At 43.8% G+C, this 22,003-nt stretch overlaps 1 protein-coding gene across 1 annotated transcript in view; it reads left to right on the top strand.

Annotated features, from left to right (window-relative positions):
* fam184b (family with sequence similarity 184 member B) overlaps positions 1-22,003 on the top strand; it is a 205,401-nt gene that overhangs the window by 102,203 nt on the left and 81,195 nt on the right. The window contains exons 2-3 of the mRNA XM_059988930.1: positions 3,410-4,252; positions 7,055-7,190. Of these exons, the coding sequence (XP_059844913.1) occupies positions 3,410-4,252; positions 7,055-7,190 (979 nt within the window). The remainder of the gene's footprint in view (positions 1-3,409; positions 4,253-7,054; positions 7,191-22,003) is intronic.

The raw sequence follows: 22,003 nt of genomic DNA, 5'->3' as shown, positions 1-22,003 counted from the left end.
AACAGCTTGTACGAGAGCCGACCAGGGACAAGACTATTCTGGATTTAGTGTTATGTAATGAACAGGAATTGATAAGTGATCTTGCAGTAAAGGAGCCATTAGGAGGTATGATAAGCTTTTATCTGCAATTTGAGAAGGATAAGGGCAGCTCGGAGGTGTCAGTGTTGCAGATGAACGGGGGAAACTATGGAGCCATGAGGGAGGAGCTGGCCAAAGTTGACTGGACGTATAGCCTAGCAGAAAAGACAGTGGAACAGCAATGGCAGGTATTCTTGGGAATAATGCACAAGGTGCAAAATCAGTTCATCCCCCAGAGAAGGAAGGATTCAGAAGGGGGGAAAGGGGCCTCAGTGGTTGACAAAGGAAGTCAGAGACTGCATAGCGTTAAAAAAAAGGAAATATGACAGAGCTAAGGTGAGTGGGAGGACAGATGATTGGGAAGTTTTTAAGGAACATCAGAACTTAACTAAAAAGACAATACGGGGAGAAAAAATGAGGTACAAACGCAAGCTAGCCAGGAATATAAAGGAAGATAGCAAAAGCTTTTTTAGTTATGTGAAGAGAAAGAAGATAGATAAGAACAATGTTGGGCCCTTGAAGAATGAATTGGGTGAAATTGTTATGGGAAACAGAGAAATGACAGAAGAATTTAATGAGTACTTTAGATCTGTTTTCACTAGGGAAGACACAAGCAATCTCCCAGATGTATGGATGGGCCAAGGACATAGGGTAACAGAGGAAATGAAACAGATTGACATTCGGAAGGAAACGGTGATGAGAAGACTGATGGAACTGAAGGCTGACAAATCCCCAGGTCCAGATGGTCTGCACCCTAGGGTACTAAAGGAGGTAGCCCTGGAAATTGCGGATGCATTGGTAATCATTTTCCAATGTTCCTTAGATTCAGGATCAGTTCCTGAGGATTGGAGAATGGCTAATGTTATCCCACTTTTTAAGATTGGAGGGAGGGAGATAACAGAGAACTATCGACCTGTCAGCCTGACATAGGTGGTGGGAAAGATGCTAGAGTCCATTATTAAGGATGAAATAGTGGCATATCTAGATAGCAGTGATAGGATTGCACCGAGCCAGCATGGATTTACCAAGGGTAAATCATGCTTGACTAATCTGTTGGAGTTTTTTGAGGATGTAACCAGGAAGTTAGACGGGGGAGATCCAGTAGATGTAGTGTACCTCGATTTTCAGAAGGCATTTGATAAGGTCCCACATAGAAGATTGATGGGTAAAATCAAAGCTCAGGGCATTGGGGGGAAGGCATTGACATGGATAGAAAACTGGTTGGCAGATAGAAAGCAAAGGGTAGCAGTGAATAGGTGTTTCTCGGAATGGCAGGTGGTGACTAGTGGGGTGCCACAGGGCTTGGTATTGGGACCACAGCTGTTTACGATTTATGTCAACGATTTAGATGAAGGCATAGAAAATAACATCAGCAAATTTGCTGATGATACTAAGCTGGGTGGCGGTGTGACATGTGATAAGGATGTTAGGAGAATTCAGGGTGACTTGGATAGGCTGGGTGAGTGGGCAGATACTTGGCAGATGGCGTTTAATGTGAATAAGTGTGAGGTTATCCACTTTGGGAGTAAACAGGAAGGCAGATTATTATCTGAACGGTGTAGAGTTAGGTAAGGGAGAAATACAAAGAGATCTAGGAGTCCTTGTTCATTAGTCACTGAAGGTGAATGAGCAAGTGCAGCAAAGGGAATTGAGTACAAGAGCAAGGAAATCCTCTTACATTTGTACAGGGCCCTGGTGAGACCACACCTGGAGTATTGTGTACAGTTTTGGTCTCCAGGGTTAAGGAAGGACATCCTGGCTGTAAAGGAAGTGCAGCGTAGATTCACGAGGTTAATTCCTGGGATGTCTGGACTGTCTTACGCAGAGAGGTTAGAGAGACTGGGCTTGTACATGTTGGAATTAAGGAGATTGAGAGGGGATCTGATTGAAACATATAAGATTATTAAGGGATTGAACAAGATAGAGGCAGGAAATATGTTCCAGATGCTGGGAGAGTCCAGTACCAGAGGGCATGGTTTGAGAATAAAGGGTTGGTCATTTAGGACAGAGTTAAGGAAAAACTTCTTCTCCCAGAGAGTTGTGGGGGTCTGGAATGCACTGCCTCGGAAGGTAGTGGAGGCCAATTCTCTGGATGCTTTCAAGAAGGAGCTAGATAGGTATCTTATGGATAGGGGAATCAAGGGATATGGGGTCAAGGCAGGAACCGGGTATTGATAGGAATTGATCAGCCATGATCTCAGATTGGCGGTGCAGGCTTGAAGGGCTGAATGGTCTACTTCTGCACCTATTGTCTATAAAATCCAATGAGAAACTTTTCTGTGTGTGCGTGTCATGCTACACACATAATACGGTCTCTACTCAAGAACCCATTTTCTGACTGACAAAGAATATGCAAGCCAGTCGCTGCTCCACTCAGAATCAGCAATTGCCACTTCCTGCTCTCACTGGCTCCATTTTGTGCCACGTACCAAGATACAATAGGACAAACAACACACCCACCACCATCGATCTTAATCTTCCTCTGTCAAATTCTGACCAAACATACACATTTCAAATATCCAGAACTCCCGGTGTGGCTTCCTGTATATTGGTGAGACTTAGTGCAGATTGTAAGACCACTTCGCTAAGCATCTACGCTCCGTCCACCAGAAAGAGCAGGATTTCCCAGTGACCACTCATTTTAATTCCACTTCCCATTCACATACCAACATCTCAGTCCATGGCCTCCTCTAATGTCAGGATGAGACCACACTCGGGTTGGAGGAGCAACACATTATATTCTGTACAGGTAGCCTCAACCTGATGGCATAAACATTGATTTCTTGAACTTCTGGTAATGGCACCCCCCTCCCCCACCCCACCACCACTGCCTCTGGTCACCATTCCCCATCCCCATTTCCCTCTCTCACCTTAACTCCTCATCTGTCTATCACCTCCCTTTGATGCTCCTCCCCCTTTTTGTTTCTTCCATGGCCTTTTGTCCTCTTCTATCAGATTCCCCCTTCTCCAGCCCTGTATCTTTTTCACCAGTCAACTTCCCAGCTTTTTACTTCACCCCTTCCCCTCCAGGTTTCACCTATCATCGTGTGTTTCTTCTTCCCCTTCCCCCACGTCCTTACTCTAACTCCCCATATTTTTTTCCAGTCCTGATGAAGGGTCTCAGAACGAAGCATCGACTATACTTTTTTCTATAGATGCTGCCTGCCCTGCTGAGTTCCTCCAGCATTTTGTGTGTGTTGCTTGGATTTCCATCATCTGCAGCTTGTCTCTTGTTTGTGATTGGACATGCAAGCTTCATGATTTGGTTTTTATTTCAACTGTCTAATATCGCATTATTTTAACCACTGTGTTTTTTTAAATGTTTTTATAGGTCATATATTCACTAAATACCAAAAGCGATGAGCATGAGGCTTCCCTGCAGGCTCTTAAGGAAGTTCACCAGGAGGAGATCCAACACATCCTTGCTGAGACACAGAGTAAGATCTCAAAATATAAGAACAGAGTGAGGGAGGAAATAGATTTCAGACATCAAATTCAGTCTCTTGAGGACACCCTGGAGAAACACAAGAAAGCCAAGGAAGAGGTCTTGACACAGTTTGAATTTTACAAACAGCAAGTAGCAGAGCGGGAGAAGAACATGGAGAGAGAACACGCAGAAAGAATAGTGGCACTGTCAAGGGAGATGCTTAATATTAAGAAGGAGTTTGAGAGCAACCTGCAACACTTCATGGAGATCCAGCACAAGCTAGAGCAAGACAAACAGTCGGCAATAACAGAGATTGTGAAAGTAAACCAGGAGTCAGAAAGCCTTCAGGAAAATTGCAAAGTGCTCCGAGGCTGCTTCAATGAAAAGTTTAAGTTAGAAGAGAAGCACAAAATGGATATTCAGTGCTTGAACCAAGAGCTGGAAGTCCTAAAATCAGAAAAAATGAGGCTAACCACAGAGTTTGAGAAAAAAGTAAGCAAACTGCAAGTCTCACATCAAAAGGAATTGGAATCTCTGAAAAAGGCTTTGCAACAGTCAGTAACTGAGACGCTGAAACAGTGGCAGACTGGACAGAAGAAGAGTCTGCAAGCTCAGGAGGTGGCACTGCAGCTAAAACTGAAGAAGCTGGAGAGAGATGTAGAACTCAAAGACCAAATCGTGCATGAGTCTAAAACCCAATGTCAGAAATATCAGGAACTGCTGAACGCTGCAGAGCTCAAAATCCAGGTGAGCAGGTGTACTTGAAATGTTTCACTACCCTTAAAGCGAATTAATCAGCTGTAAATTCTTCAGCACCATTTTAATTGATTATCAGTGGAATTAATATATTTTAATGCATCCTTCCATCAGGATTCATATTTTGGAGACTACTTATTCAGTGGGATGACATGCTTGATACAATTTCAACACAGGTGTATTGTTTGGCGTTTCGGAGCCTAAAGGTTGAATCTATTAGAAGGAAAGCTTTCATGCATAAATTGCAAATGGAAGAGATTTCACCCAAGTAGGTCACTCTAGAGATCAGTTTCAGGTGAAATTGCCCGGCACTTCAATGTACTTCAATTTATTGCAGTTGCTGTTTACATGATAACAGTGGTGTACCTTTGATGTCTCAAGTCCTGCACTGCAGGTTTCCCCCATTGTCTGCAAAAATTGGAGTTTTCAGGGGCAAGCTACCCCTCTGTTAAAAACTCACTTTAAGATCTGGAAGTACATCTCCCTGAAATCCCCAGTGAAATGTTACGTAAAGGATCGACACTGTGACATTGATGTACACAGGGCATGCCAGCCTCGTTTTCACTGGTAAGGATAATGGAAATGACACCACTGGTCCTCCCTTAGCTTTTATATAATTTGCATTGGAATTGCAGGCTGCACCCCTGTCCTGTGGTCATCTGCAGTTCTCAGTGGCTTGGAGACTCTCACAACGAGAGATGCAACCAGGTCAGGCAAACGTGTAGAAAGGAATGCACATATAATGGTCGAGAAACCGAGTTCCTCTAGCAGTTCGTGTGTATTGCTTTGGATTTCCAACATTTGCAGAGTTTCTTGTATTTTTGTAGGAAGGAACTTTTTACAGGAGATCACTGTGTCCCCCCCATGTGTTTCTTTGCTCACCAGAGCTTTTAATACAAGTATGCTGTAGCTGATTTAGAGCTTCTTTAAAGTCTGATCTGTTCAATAAAACTACAGCCTTTGCGAGCTTTCGTGTTAATGCTGATGGGAACAATGGGGTCCTCTTCAGGCATGAAGCTGGGGCACCGATTTCATGAGTTTTTGTAGGAGACTTAATTAGCTGTTAGTTGTAAACACACCAGGTGTTCAGTGCACAGAAAAGGGTGCAATCCAATTTCTAGGCTAGTATGTTCACTGTTGCATGTGTCTCCCTCTTCCCTTGGCTTCTCCGATTCCCAATCCTCTGCCCTTCCCTCAAACTAATATTAGCACTAGAATTTTTAGCCATCTTTTCCAAAGGCCCCTTGGTCTACTGCTCATAAACATGTTCCTCATTTTAATGACTTCCACAAAGTTTTGTCCCAGCTCATTACCTTTCCTCACATGGAACATTTCCTTACCTTATCTGAGAAAATATTTGGGATTTTCTTTTATATTACTGCAAGTTGTTTCTTCTGTATTTTAATAGCATTCAGTGGGTAAGTTATATCTCAATTATGCGATCTGAAGAAATGTTTTATATAAGGACCCTTTTGGAATCATCTCATTTGCTTCACCAACCATGCATTCTATTTAGTGAACAGTGCACTATTTATAATTTGTACATATTATTAAAGATGGGTATAGCATTCTTTCTATGGGCAAACTTAGAATTAGAGGTCACTGCTTAAAAATAAATGGTTGCCCATGAGAGAAAGGTAAAACAAATATTTTTTTCTTTGAGAACCATGAATCAGGGACACAGGTCTGAGTTTTAATCAGACTAGCCATAATCTTATTAAATGAAAGAACTGGCTTGATGGGTCAAGTGGACTAATTCTGCTCCAAATTCATGTGTTGTTCAGCAAATAAAGAGGGCAGGTTATACAAAGATGTTTTCTGATCTTAAGAGTTATTAAAGTGACCTGCACTGGTACATTTCAAATTCCACAGGACTATAATTGTTTCTCTACAGGGCAATGCAGAGGAAAATCAGCAGGGAATAATATCCTTGTAAAATAATTATTGAAATTTGAAGTAAGAATCAATAGATGTTGGAAATCTGAAATAACAACAGAAAATGCTGGAGGCATTCAGCAGGTTAGGCAGCATCTTTGAAAAGAGAAGCATGTAACGGTCCCTAGGGAACACTAAAAATAGAAAGAAGATGTGTTTGGTGATGGAATCTCCGCATGGGGCCATTCCCTCATCTGCTTTTCTATCTCCACTAATCACTTCCCATCTCATAGTACTCTCCCGTACAAACACAAAATGTGTGATAACTGCTCTGTTGCCTCATCTCCTCTCTCTCTCCCTTTCTCTCCCCCTCTCTGCCCCCTCTCTCTCCCACCTCTCTCTCCCCCTCTCTCTCCCCCCTCTCTCCCCCTCTACCAACCCCTCTCCCTTCCCCCTTCCCACCCCCTCCCCCTCTCTTTCTTCCCCCACTCTGTCTCTCACTCTCACTCTCTAATGTTCTACAAAATATAAGCCATATCTTAACCTTATATTGTACATACTTCTAGACATAATGTAAACCTCCCAAAGTACAATCTAAAAATGTTTACAGATTGAAAACATTTACTGGATGGAAAGACTATGAATTCAACCCAATCCTAATACATTTCAGTACATTGGTATCACATTCAAATGATCAGCAATAGGAAAGTTTGTTCACTACTTAATTAATTTAATGTGATTTTTATTCTTTAAAATATTTTCTTACTATAATTTATACTTTGTCATTAGTATGCATTTCAGTGTACTGCTGCCACAAAATAGCAGATTTCATGACATATGCCAGTGATGTTAAACATGATTCTGACTTTGAACCTACAGGTTTTCCACATAATCATATATTTTTAATATTTATTTTAGGATTTGGAAAAACAACTTCAAAAAGCAGACAATAAATTGGCAACGTCAAGTGAAAATCTGCAAAAGATGGAAGATGAAGCTCAGCTTTTGAGAGGGAGACTTTTAGAACAGAAAGCTGTATTAATCCATAAAGCAGGTAGGGTACATTGTTGATTCCACTTGTCAAGAAGGTGGCAGTGCAAGGAGATTACAAGAACTAATTTGTCCAATGGTGACCAACCTGTGGCCATCAGCTTCTGTTCAGAGTTCCTGCCTTTAGCTCTTCATTGTACCCCTAGATTGTTCTATTGAACACAAGAATTTGTCAAAAAGTAGTATATGCTTTCTATAAAAGTTATCCTGAAGGATCAGAACGGAAACTCGTATACGTATGTCAAGTGGTATAACCACAGGAATATGAACCAAATGCTTGACACTGGATTAGGCTGGGTAGCTATCTTAGCACGGTAGCCCAGTGGTTAGCACAATGCTTTATAGTACTAGTGACCCCAGGTTCAATTCCTGCCACTGCCTGTAGGAGTTCTCCTCGTGACCATGTGGGTTTCCTCTGGGTGCTCTGGTTTCCTCCCACAGTCCAAAGACGTACCAGTTGTTAGGTTAATGGTCATTGTAAATTGTCCCATTATTAGGCTAGGATTGGATTAGAGGATTGCTGGACAGTGCAGCTTGAAGGGCTGGAAGCTGCTACTCTATGTGGTATCTCATTAAGTAAATAAATTTATATGATGGACTGAATTTCCTCCTGTCTTATAAATTTTCTGCAGGAAACAGTAACACTGGGGCCATATCTTAATGAAGAATAAGTGCTGCTATAGAGGTATTAACTGTTCATCCAACATTGTGTAAAGTTATGTCCATTAACTTGTGCCTATTATGTCTGAGACACATTGACTTGTTCAGGAAACTGTAACTCTGCTTTGGGAGTTGCAAGAGTTCAGCTTGAAAGAAAACAATTTACTTTTTCCTAAATTAAGTATAAATGCCACTTACCACACATTCCTCAGTTTAGCTGACATAATGTATTCCCAAGCTTTCACTTAAAAGCGAGGAGCAGCTCTTTAAGAAGTGTTGAGTGGCCCTGTTTTTACAATCCTCGACACCTTGTACCTGGTCTTGCCTCCAGAAACATATTCTCCCTGTATAAGCAAAACCTTAACTCTTTCCTTAAATGGAAGGTTTTTTTGTGGCTGAAATCAGTGGTGAAAGTGATTCTGAAAGCCAACAAAATTTGGCTGTTGATACAAATACAGAAGAGACCCCCGCCCCACCAAGAGTGCCAGCGGTTCCAATGAACTTGCACAATATTTTGCTTGTTTGAATGTAGGATATAAGTGGTACTGCCGAGCCCATATGTAGCCAATCCCTAATAAACTCTGAATTGAGTGGCTTGGTGAACTCACTCAGAAATAATCGTCCACACTGAAATAGATTAAAGGTCTCACAAAACCAGTATAGACTAAGAATAGTTTGTTTCCTTCTGTGAACAACACTGATGAACAGTCTTTCAAGGGAGAGACCACAATTAGAAACTTGGTTCTCTTAGGATGAGTTTACTCCAGGTTCTCTTCATGGAACAATATAGCATTGCAAGACTCTTTGGCCCACATGTAATCCTGATCTCTCAACCTACTTCAACATCAACCTAACGTTTCTCTCCTGCATAGCCATCCACTTTTCTTTCATCCATGTGCCTATCTAAGAGACATTTAAATACTCTTAAAGTATTTGCCTCTACCACCACCCCTGGTTGTGTGTTCCATGCACCCACCATTCACTGGGTAAAACACTTACCTCGCTAATTCTCCCTAAACTATCCTCCACTCATATTAGCTATTTCCGCCCTAGGAGAAGGGTGCTGACTGTTCACTGTAGTCTCTTACCATCTTATATGCCTCTGTCAAGTCACCTCTCATCCTCCTTTCCTCTAAAGAGAAGAAGCCCTAGCTCGCGCAATCTTTCATCATAAGACATGCTCTCTAATCCAAGGAGCACCCTGGTAAGTCTTCTCTGACTCTCTCTAAAGCTTCCACATCCTTCCTGTAAGGAGGTGACCAGAAATGATACAATCTTAGTATTGTATGAATCTTTCCCCTTTTACTAAAAGTTTTCAGGGGCTTACATGGCAGAGGACAATTGGTGATCACCAGGGCCAACTTCCCAAGATCTAGCAGGACTATTATCAGAGAGACAGATCTCCGAAGCAGATTCGTGGGTGAACTCAGATGTTGAAGAAGAAAGACAACAGTGACTCTCTGCAATCAAATTGCTGCCTAATGATAGCTTAACCTGCTGACGTAAGTCTGGATCCTAATGTTAGTTAGGATACTAACCTAATACCTCTTTCCACCAACTAAACTTGCGATAGCCAACCAGATCCATCAGGGTGACTGTAGCGACAAATGCCTCGGGAGGACAGAGGATCTAAAACACTGTGAAGGTGGCAGATAAGGTCCTTCACCAGGGACCTCGTCACCAAGAAGATCCAGCTGGAGTGCTGCAAGATCAACGTGAAGGACACAATCCAAAGATGTACCGGTTAGTAGATTAATGGCCATTGTAAATTGTCCTGTGATTAGGCTAGGGTTAAATAGGTGAAATGCTGGGTGGTGCAGCTCCTTGTGCTGCAAGGGTGTGTTCCACGTTGTATCTCTAAATAAATTTATCTACTCCCTCCAGGACTTAACAGGTAATGGGTACTTTGACGTTACCTTTATGCACCATTGCAGGGTGGCAGAAGATGTTACTGGACTTTCGGGAGAAGAGGAATGAGGTTCCACTAATACTGAGGAAGGTGTAGCTATCCTTCACTCTCCCAGCCAAGAAGGATGTGATGATGGTCACCTGTACAACCCACATGTTCAAACCAACCCATTGTGCATGTCTTCACCTTTCTAGTTTGTTACTTCGAGGGAGCAGGGAGCTGTGTGGACTTCGAGGACCTATTCTGGACCTGGACGAGCAAGTACCAGGTGAAGGTCAAGTTAAGGGTGGATGCTAATGGAGCCGTCATCAACCCACCTTCAGTGCTTGCCATCGTAGAGAACCACGGTTATGTGGCATATGCCTGCTCAACCCAGACTGTGTCGTAGCTGCAACAGGCCTGGAACTGTGGTAGCCCAATGGACTACAGTCATCTGCAAGCAGGACTGCAGAGCAAGCAAAAGTTGCAATCTCCGTAAAACCTGCCCAACTGTGTCTGTACCTCAGCCTAGAGGTGGACCCAACGCCACAACCCCCAGAAAAATGCTGACTTACTCCCTGCCAGTATGGAGACACCAGAAAAGACTGAGACCAGGACTGAGGAAAGGCCAGCCATCTTGAGATCCCAATCTATCACCCATCCGTGACCCCCAGATCCTGGAGAGCAGCACAGCTCCAGGAGATGGAGGGCACAGACCATTCAGAACCAGAGATTAGAAAGGAATACTCACTTACCTCCCCCAGCACTGCTACAAGGGACCCAGACCATGGTCCCGGGAATCATCTGTATGGTCGGGGGTGGGAAATGATATTGTGGGGATTCTGCTGTGGGGAGGCAACTTCTCTGTCACTGGTGTCAATGAGGCAATGGGTGGACAGCTCCATGTGGCTGGTGTAAAATACAGTAACAATCGGCTGCAGCTAATTAACGTGTATGCCTCAGCTGTGCTGAGCGAACGGCCAGCAAAGTCCCTGCCAGACATCCTCCGTTCCGGCTGAAGACTTCAAACACATTGCTGATGTAGCTGGACAACTCAGTCGGACTGACAGGAGGCTGGGCAGCAGCTCCAGACTCCTGATGGAAACGGTTAAAGATGCAAAGATGTGTCCGACCTTCAGCACCCATGCAGGGGGAGCTGAACCGTAACACACTCGGGCAGCTCAGGACAGTCCCAGATAGACTTCTGCTTCACATTGAAGCCAGTCACGGTCAGATCCACTGACGTCGCACCAGTGCATTTCCCCAACCACTGCCTCCTGGCATCTATAGGAAACCAGAAGCCGGACTGGGTGATGTGGAAGTTGAATATCGGGTTGCTATGCCAGTCCACAGCTTGTCACTCACTGCTTGTTCCTTCTTCCAGTCAATAAAATTGATGCACCATCAATAACTCACTCTGAGATATCGGCTTTTATTGACTGGAAGAAGGAACAAGCAGTGAGTGACCACCATACTACATCCTGGAGACTGAGAGGCCGGGCTCAGGCCTCAATCGCCTTTATACAGGGGTCTGTGGGAGGAGCCACAGGAGCAGTCAGCAGGGGGCGTATCCAGACAGGCATATGTAGTTCACCACAATTCCCTTACAGACAGTTTGCTGCACTGGAAGACCAAAGGGGGTCTTTCGCCAAGTTGATGACCTTTTAGCAACACTTGATGTCTGTCTCAGTGTGAAACAGATGTATCAAAGAGTCTTCCGACACACAACTGCAGGGGATGAACTATGGCATGGACCCTTGTATCCTTCTCCTCACCCTCTTAACAAATTCACTGCCTGCAAAGAGGTGGGTGACCGTCTCTTCCCCTCTACAGCCATCCTGAGGGAAGTGCACATTGAGGATGATATGACATCTGCAGAGGAAGGCAATGACAGTGGAGGCTCCTCTCACCATCAAACCAAGTGAGGTCTTAGTGCTTGTTGGTCAGATCTGGCAATGAGGTATTCAGCCAGATGCTATCTGCCAGACCTCCTTACTTAAGTTAGCACATGTACAATATGTCTAGATATTGTCTGCACCCAATTCTTGTTGATGCCTCAACCATTGTGAGATTGAACCAGGCACTCCCTCTCACAATTTACACATCTCAATTCCCCATGTGTTTTGAATATATGATGACATACAGTGTGCCTCATATTAATTAATTGCTGATAGAAATTAGATAGAGAGGTTTTACTTACAACTTCCAAAATTAACTTACAACAAAATATGGAGTATGTCACTTTGAAAGCAGCAAACTAGATGTGAATTAAAACGACCCACAGGTTGTTGCTTTATCTGTATAAAAAAAGTTTCCCTATAACTGTCAGAGAAGACAATTAGTGCTGGCAGTCCTCAGAATCAGGTTTGATATTATTGGTATATATCATAAAATATGGTGTGCTGTGGTAGCAGTACTTCGCAATACATAATTAAAAGCTATAAATTACAGTAAGAAATATATATATTAAATTAAGTAAGTAGTGCAAAAAAGCGAGAAAGCAAAATAGAGAGGCAGTATGTATGGGTTCATTCTCTGTTCAGAAATCTGATGGCATAAGGGAAGAAGCTGTTCCTAAAATGTTGAGTGCGTGTCTTCAGGCTCCTGTACCTCCTCAATGATGGCAGCAATGAGAAGAGGGCATGTCCTGGCTGATGGGGTCCCTAGTGATAGATGCCACCTTTTTGAGGCCCGACATTTTGAAGATGTCCTTGATGCTGGGGAGACTAGTGTCTGTGATGGAGCTGATTGAGTCTGCAATTTTCTGAAGCTTTTTCCAACCCAGTGCAGTGGCCCCTCCATACCAGACAAAGGTGTAACCAGCTAGAATGCTCTCCACAGTAAGGTAAATTGGTAGAAATTTGTGAGAGGCTTTGAGTTTTAGAGCCCTCTGTGATGCCTGAGTGTGCAAACTGCAAATTGTTGCTCCTCAGGTTGACCTGAGCATACTGTTGCCACTGCACAACCTGGGGAAAAACTACAGTCACAGTGTATAATCAGGCTCACTCCCAAAGGGCACTTACAACCTTCTTTTCTCTCTCCCACACCGATGTTCCATCATCGCCAAGACCACCGTGATTGATCTGACCACCAGAAGCAGCTGGTGTACAGAACCTCTGCACAAACTAGCCATAATGGAAAGAGACATATTTCTGTCACAAAATGCTGGTAGAACACAGCAGGCTAGGCAGCATCTTTAGGGAGAAGCGCTGTTGACGTTTCAGGCCGAGACCCTTCGTCAGGACTAACCGAAAGGAAAGGTAGTGAGAGATTTGAAAGTAGTGGGGGGAGGGGGAAATGCAAAATGATAGGAGAAGACCGGAGGGGGTGGGATGAAGCTAAGAGCTGGAAAGATGATGGGTGAAAGTGATACAGAGCTGGAGAAGGGAAAGGATCATGGGATGGGAGGCCTCAGGAGAAAGAAAGGGGGGGGGAGCACCAGAGGGAGATGGAGAACAGGCAAACAACGAAATATGTCAGGGATGGGGTAAGAAGGGGAGAAGGGGCATTAACGGAAGTTAGAGAAGTCAATGTTCATGCCATCAGATTGGAGGCTGCCCAGCCGGTATATAAGGTGTTGTTCCTCCAACCTGAGTTTGGATTCATCTTGACAGTAGAGGAGGCCATGGATAGACATATCAGAATGGGAATGAGACGTGGAATTAAAATGTGTGGCCACTGGGAGATCTGCTTTTTCCGGCGGACCGGGCGTAGGTGTTCAGCGAAACGGTCTCCCAGTCTGCGTTGGGTCTCACCAATATATAAAAGGCCACACTAGGAGCACCGGACACAGTATACCACACCAGCCGACTCACAGGTGAAGTGTCGCCTCACCTGGAAGGACTGTCTGGGGCCCTGAATGGTGGTGAGGGAGGAAGTGTAAGGGCAGGTGTAGCACTTGTTCCGTTTACAAGGATAAGTGCCAGGAGGGAGATTGGTGGGAAGGGATGGGGGTGGGGAGACGAGACGAGTGGACAAGGGAGTCGCGTAGGGAGCAATCCCTGCGAAAAGCAGAAAGAGGGGGGGGAGGGAAAAATGTATTTGGTAGTGGGATCCCGTTGGAGGTGGCGTAAGTTATGGAGAATTATACATTGGACCGGGAGGCTGGTGGAGTGGTAGATAAAGACATGGGGAACCCTATCCCAAGTGGGGTGGCGGGTGGATGGGGTGAGGGCAGATGTGCGGGAAATGGGAGAGATGTGTTTGAGAGCAGAGTTGATGGTGGGAAGCTCCCTACATGACTCCCTTGTCCACTCATCACCCCCATCCCTTCCCACTGATCTCCCTCCTGGCACTTATCCTTGTAAGTGGAACAAGTGCTACACCTGCCCTTACACTTCCTCCCTCACCACCATTCAGGGCCCCAGACAGTCCTTCCAGGTGAGGCGACACTTCACCTGTGAGTCAGCTGGTGTGGTATACTGCGTCTGGTGCTCCCGGTGTGGCCTTCTATATATTGGTGAGACCCAACGCAGACTGGGAGACCGTTTCGCTGAACACCTACGCTCGGTCCGCCAGAAAAAGCAGGATCTCCCAGTGGCCACACATTTTAATTCCACGTCCCATTCCCATTCTGATATGTCTATCCATGGCCTCCTCTATTGTCAAAATGAATCCAAACTCAGGTTGGAGGAACAACACTTTATATACCGGCTGGGCAGCCTCCAACCTGATGGCATGAACATTGACTTCTCTAACTTCCGTTAATGCCCCTCCTCCCCTTCTTACACCATCACTGACATATTTAGTTGTTTGCCTGTTCTCCATCTCCCTCTGGTGCTCCCCCCCACTTTTCTTTCTCCTGAGGTTTCCCGTCCCATGATCCTTTCCCTTCTCCAGCTCTGTATCACTTTCGCCAATCACCTTTCCAGCTCTTAGCTTCATCCCACCCCCTCCGGTCTTCTCCTATCATTTCGCATTTCCCCCTCCCCCCACTACTTTCAAATCTCTTACTATCTTTCCTTTCGGTTAGTCCTGATGAAGGGTCTCGACCCGAAACGTCGACAGCGCTTCTCCTTATAGATGCTGCCTGGCCTGTTGTGTTCCATCAGCATTTTGTGTGTTGTTGTTGTTTGATTTTCCAGCATCTGCAGATTTCCTCGTGTTTGACATATTTCTGTGTCTGGTTGAGTAGCCAGAGGCCTTGACTATTGATTTTGAGACATGAGTGCAAATCCCATCATGAATGCTAAGGAGTTTAAAGAAAATAAATAAATAAATTGAGATCCATTTGTATCAGTAATAGTGATTGGGGTAAAAACCCTTTTTTAATTTTAATATTAGATTTTATTCATAATAAAAATATACTTTATATACAAAGGAAGAGAGTGCAAAAACATGTAAATTTATGGTTGTTATACTTTGCTGTTTTGCCACTCACATGGCTCCATGAAGTGAAACCCCTTTCATTGTTTGAAGGAACTTCCTTACTGTGGTGCTTTCCTACAGAACATTAGTATTCACTGCGTCGAGCCTTGGGGCATCGAATTGTATGCAGGCTGGCTTCCCCACATCATTATTTATCATATTCTTCCAGTATCTCTCAAGGAAACATTGGTTCAAGACCTAAATACACCTGCTCAAAAGAAGAGAAAATATTTCAGCTGGGATTTTACGACTTCAATCTCTGGCTGGAGATGTCTATAGAATTTATGGCTTCAGGCACAAATTCCTGAGATGAGTTGCATGAACATAAATATTAAAGTCTGCCAAATCCATTTCTACAAGTTGTTCAGCCAAGTGAAGCAAATCCAGATGTATTATAGGGCAGTAATCATTTTAGACAGATATCCCTATGTCTAATTTGTGGATTTTTAATTAATATAGCTGTCAGCTGTGCAGAAATAGCTGAGTTTATTTATTGAACACCAGAAAATAGGAGTAGGCCACCAGGCTCCTTAAGCCTGCCCTGTGTTCAATATGATCATGGTTGATCAATGCTGGCCTCAACACCCCTCCTGTGGCAGCTCCTCAGGGCCCTGAATTTCTGATCTTTCAAAAATTAAACTACCTCTAGCTTAACATTTCTAATGATCTAGCCTTTAGAACCCCTGGGGTAGAGAATTATGAAGATTCACCACTGTCTGTGAAAAAAGATTTTATTGTCTCTTCATTTTGAATTTTGAATGATCTGCCACTTACAGTATATTGTAAATACATACCTGTGGTGAACTACATATACCTGTCTGGACACGCCCCCCCCCCCCCCCCTCTGCTGACTGCTCCTGTGGCTCCTCCCATAGACCCCTGTATAAAGGCGATTGGAGGCATTGCTCCTCCCTCAGTCTCCAGCTAATAAAAGCCAATCTTGACTTACATCTCCGAGAGTTATTGATGGTACATCAATACCCTCATTCAAGACTCCCCCACTGGTAAAAACAAACTGAGCATCTATCCTGTCATGTCCCCACTTGGGATCTTATGTTTCAATAAGGCCATCACACATTCTTCTAAACTGCAAAGAATATGTACCCATGCAGAACGTAGGGGATGGAGGAATGATCTCGTGTGTATAACATCATGAGGTACACAAAAAAGATACTTTCTACAAAGGGTACACAGAGGGTGGGATGCAGGTGGAGTTTGCTGCCAGAAGAAGTGGTTGAGGCAGATTAAATAACAACAGCTAAAAGCTAGTTGCGCAGGTAAATGGATGGGAAAAGATCAGAAGGATATGGGGCAAATGGGGGTAGCTTGATGGGCATCTTGGTCAACATGGATTAGTTGGGCTGAAAGGCATGACTGAGCACCCATCTGCATCATCCAGGAAGCATCTGGTAAACTTCCTCTGCACCCACTCTAAAACTTCTACATTCTTCCTGCAATAAGGTGACCAGAACTAAACACACTAATCCAAGTGTGGCTTAACCAGAGTTTAATAAAGTTTTATAGAATTGCCTCTGGTGCTTGAACTCAATTCCCTAACTAATGAAGGCCAATACACAGTACACCTTCAGCCTATCAACCTGTACAGCAACTTGGAGAGATCAATAGACAAGGGCCCCAAGATCCTACTGTTCCTCAATGCTGCTAAGACATTTGCCCTTAACCTTGTACTCTGCCTTCGAGTTTGACCTTCCAAAGTTTATCACACTTTTCCAGATTGAATTCAGTCTATCACTTCTCAGCCCAGCTTTGCATCCTATCTTGGTTCCACTGTAACCAAGAGAACCTTCTACACTGTACAGAAAACCACCAACCTTCATTCATCTGGAAAATTACTAAATCATTGTTCCACTTTCTCACCCAAGCCATTTATAAACATCACAAAGAACAGGAATCCCAGGCATGGGACCAACCTCCAGGCAGAATCCATTCTGTCTACTACCCTCTGCCTTCTGGGAGTGAGCTAATCAAGAGTCCATGCAGCCATGTTTTGCTGGATCCCATGCCTCCTCACTTTATGATTGAGCTTACTGGGGGCAGCTTTGTTAAACTACTTATGACAGTGCATATACATCACACCAGCCACTCTGTCTTCATCAAATTGTTTTGTCACTGCCTTGAAGAATTCAGGCAGGCATGACCTCCCCCTCACAAAGCTGTGCTGACTATACTGGATCAGACGACGCTTCTTCAAATGCTTATGAATTGTGTCTCTAAGAATCCGCTTTAGTTGATTGCCCACCACTGATGTAAGACTCACCGGTCTATAATTTCTAGGATTATCCCTATTATCTACCCCCTAATCTTCTGGTATTGCTGCTGTGGCCAGTGAGGATGCAAAGATCATCATCAAAAGCATAGCAACCTCTTCCGTCACTTCCTGTGGTAACATAGGGTATTTTTGTCTGGCCCCTAATATTATCTTTCCGAATGTTTTTCAAAAGTTCTAACACATCTTCTTTCTTAACATTGACAAGTTTCAGCATGGTAGCCTGTTTTACACTGTCACACATTCATCAAAGTTTCTCTCCCTGGTGAATACTAAAGCAAAGTATTCATTAAGGACATCCTCTGACTCCAGACACATTTTCTCTTTTATCCCTGATCAGTCCTACCCTCACTCTGGTCATCCTTTTGTTCTCCACATATACGTACAACACACTGAAGATTTTCTTAATCCTATTCATTAAGGCTTTCTCATGCCCCTTTCTAACTCTCCTCAGTACATTCTGGAGCTCCTTCCTGGCTACTTTATAACTCTCAAGAGCCTTTTCACATCCTTACTTCCTTCTTCCTGTTGACTAGACGTTCCACTTCTGTTGTTAACCTGCCTCAATGGGTCAAATCTATCCAGAACCCCATGCAAATTTTCCCTGAACAACTTCCATATTTCCATTGTACATTTCTCTGAGATCTGAAATAAAAGCAGAAATTGCTGGAAACACTCAACTGCTCAGGCAGAATCTGCGGAAAGGGAAACAGTTAACATTTTGGGGTTACTTTATTCATAAAAGTGCAGTCAAAAGATTACCTTCAAGATGGTGAGGACAATATGAGTGAGGTTGAAGTTCTGGAGCATGTTGATATTAAGGGAGAGGAGGTGTTGGAGTTGTTAAAATACATTAGGACAGATAAGTCCCCGGGGCCTGACAGAATATTCCCCAGGCTGCTCCATGAGGCAAGGGAAGAGATTGCTGAGCCTCTGGCTAGGATCTTTATGTCCTCGTTGTCCACGGGAATGGTACCGGAGGATTGGAGGGAGGTGAATGTGGTCCCCTTGTTCAAAAAAGGCAGTAGGGATAGTCCAGGTGATTATAGACCAGCGAGCCTTATGTCTGTGGTGGGAAAGCTGTTGGAAAGGATTCTTAGAGATAGGATCTATGGGCATTTAGAGAATCATGGTATGATCAGGGACAGTCAGCACGGCTTTGTGAAGGGCAGATCATGTCTAACAAGCCTGATAGAGTTCTTTGAGGAGGTGATCAGGCATATAGATGAGGGTAGTGCAGTGGATGTGATCTACATGGATTTTAGTAAAGCATTTGACAAGGTTCCACACGGTAGGCTTATTCAGAAAGGCAGAAGGCATGGGATCCAGGGAAGTTTGGCCAGGTGGATTCAGAATTGGCTTGCCTGCAGAAAGCAGAGGGTTATGGTGGAGGGAGTACATTCGGATTGGAGGGTTGTGACTAGTGATCCCCCACAAGGATCTGTTCTAGGACCTCTACTTTTCCTGATTTTTATTAACAACCTGGATGTGGGGGTAGAAGGGTGGGTTGGCAAGTTTGCAGACGACACAAAAGTTGGTGGTGTTGTAGATAGTGTAGAGGTTTGTCAAAGATTGCAGAGAGGCATTAATGGGATGCAGAAGTGGGCTGAGAAGTGGCAGATGGAGTTCAACCCAGAAAAGTGTGAGGTGGTACACTTTGGAAGGACAAACTCCAAGCCAGAGTACAAGGTAAGTGACAGGATACTTGGTAGCGTGGAGGAACAGAGGGATCGGGGGGTACATGTCCACAGATCCCTGAAAGTTGCCTCACAGGGTAGTTAAGAAAGCTTATGGGGTGTTAGTATTCAGAAGTCGACGGATAGAGTTTTAAGAGTCGCGAGGTAATGATGCAGCTCTATAAAACTCTAGTTAGACCATACTTGGAGTACTGTGTCCAGTTCTGGTCACCTCACTATAGGAAGGATGGGGAAGGGTACAGAGGAGATTTACCAGGACGCTGCCTGGTTTAGAGAGTATGCATTATGATCAGAGATTAAGGGAGCTAGGGCTTTACTCTTTGGAGAGAAGGAGGATGAGAGGAGACATGATATACAAGATATTAAGAGTGATAGAGTGGAGAGCCAGTGCCTCTTCCCCAGGGCACCAGTGCTCAGTACAAGAGGACATGGCTTTAACGTAAGGGATGGGAAGTTCAAGGGGGATATTAGAGGAAGGTTTTTTTTACTCAGAGTGGTTGGTGCTTGGAATGTACTGCCTGAGTCAGTGGTGGAGGCAGATACACTAGTGAAATTTAAGAGACTACTAGACAGGTATATGGAGGAATTTAAGGTGGCGGGTTATATGGGAGGCAGGGTTTAAGGGTCGGCACCGCATTGTGGGCCAAAGGGCCTGTACTGTGCTGTACTATTCTATGTTCTATGTTAAGTTGGAACTAGATCCACCAATAATTACATGCTAGATGTTGGACTTAAACTAAACATTCAATGTCTGCATTATGTGCCCTTGACCTACTGTTAGAAGTTGTTCTGTATTTGACCCAGGTGTGGAATTCATGCACTAACAATTACAATGTGATGGCTGTGATGGTTGCTTTATTCTCAACTGCTTGACCATTTATGTATGTTATTGCAAAGGAGTTGTTTTATTTTTAATTAGATTCTTAACATTGACATAATGCAGATATAAAACAACACTGTCACAATTGTGATAATACCAAAGATTTTGGAAATAGATGATGCATTGCAATGACATTGCTAATTATAGGGCCCATTGTTACTCCAGCTGTTACACACTAATAATCAGCCAGCATTATCAGCAGTCTATCACACACTAAGCAATGTAGGTGTGAGCATGTTAATTTGACCGTGTTTCTTTTACATAAATGATAGGGATCCTGTTGTTTTCTCTGGGAGGTAACTTGCAGTCGATATTTGTTAAATATGGAACCCTTGCCGCAAGAGTCTGAGACTCTGACTTGCATGGGTTGACAGGACTTTGTTGTTCCAGCCTGCCTCAACATTAACATGGTCACGGGGAGCAATCTGTAGTCATAAAAGTACTTACCTCTTCACTCATTGATGGACAAGCTTTATACTCTGCCCCTTTAATTTTAACACCTTCAGTTTAATACTCATGTTCTTGCAGTGCTATTCTTTTATGCACCGTTATAATTTCTTTGCTCAGAACTGCAAATGTAAAATGTACAAACAGTTGCATGCATAAACAGTGAATCTCACAGCTTTATTGACTGTGTTTTTCTGTGACAGAAGTGTTTGCAAAATATTAGTTTTGTTGCCACATCATTTCTATATTCCCACCATTCTACTGACAGTAGAGTATAAATCCTGTGCTATTACTAACCTAGGGAACTACATCTGCTAAGTAGGCTGCTATATAGAGTTGGATCTATAACTATAATACTAACCATGTTTAGTGCTCATTCAGACTGAGGGGCTGCAGTCTGAATCGGGGAAAGCTGCTGTCTGTCACTAGAGGAGAGAGCAGCTGTCTTTAAAGGGTGACCTTGAACAGCATGGGGTGTCGCCATCTTACGAGCAGCTCGAAGGCAACAACAAGATCCCAGGAAGAGTGGCACGGTTAAGCTGTCATCTTGAGAGAGGAGGATGTACGTTTGTGTCCCACTGCCACGTCCTCAGAAATCCAGACAGCTCTAACAGCCCGCTAGCCCTTTCACACTCTTGGATCTTGCTTTAGATGACAGGCCTGACCTTTCAATCTGAGCTTCCACCAACTATTTCACTGTGATCCCTATAGACAATGCTGTTAAAGACAAAATTAAAATAGTCAGAATCCAAGCACATCCAGAGTTTTGTCCTCCAGTTGTCTGCCCATCTTCCTCTTCCCCTGAGAGATGTGGGTGTGAGTTTGCAATTGTATAGGTGGACAATGGGGGAGGAGCCCTAATTAGCAAAAAAAACGCCATGTGTGTGATAGATGCATGGTGATTTGAGTAGTGCCTAAGGCTAATGTGGTTTATATTTTTGAAGAAGTGTTCACGGATCTTGACTACTACCAGACCTTATTCCTGCACTTAGCCAGCTCCTTAATGGTATTAACCTTCTGAACCATCTGTCCCTACTGCCTTCTGAGCATGTCTGGAGGATTCCAGAGCTCCTGGAGATTCTGGTTCTGCAAATCCCATTCCAACTCCTCCGTTGAAGCCTCCGGGACAACATGCAAAGATCCAGTATGCCATTCTTAAATGTTTCCCTGGCCACAAGAAGGTGCAGTTGAATGGAAGCAAAATAGAGTTGCTACTTCACAGCACCAGTGATCCAGGTCTAATCTTGGATGCTGCTTGTGTGGAGATTTTGTATGTTCTCCCAGTGAGCCCATGGGTTTCCAGTTTGAACACTGGCTTCCTCCCACATCCCAAACTCACATAGATTGGTTTGTTGCTTGGCCACAGTAAATGATATTAAATATAAAAGATTTTATTAAGAATTCTCATTTCCTCTGATTTACTTTACTCATTGTTTTCTCAACTTTTTCCATTTTTTAAAATTTTATTTCATTTCCAGCTGATGAATCAATCTGAACAATTACTTACTTTACAGCATACTTAAATCTTAGTACACTGGTTGTCAAATTAATCATAAACAGTGGCATAGAAGGTGTGATGGACAATGTCCAC

The sequence above is a fragment of the Hypanus sabinus genome, chromosome 14 (assembly GCF_030144855.1).
Source record: "Hypanus sabinus isolate sHypSab1 chromosome 14, sHypSab1.hap1, whole genome shotgun sequence".
NCBI lineage: Eukaryota > Metazoa > Chordata > Chondrichthyes > Myliobatiformes > Dasyatidae > Hypanus > Hypanus sabinus.
This window is presented reverse-complemented; position numbering and strand designations above follow the sequence as displayed.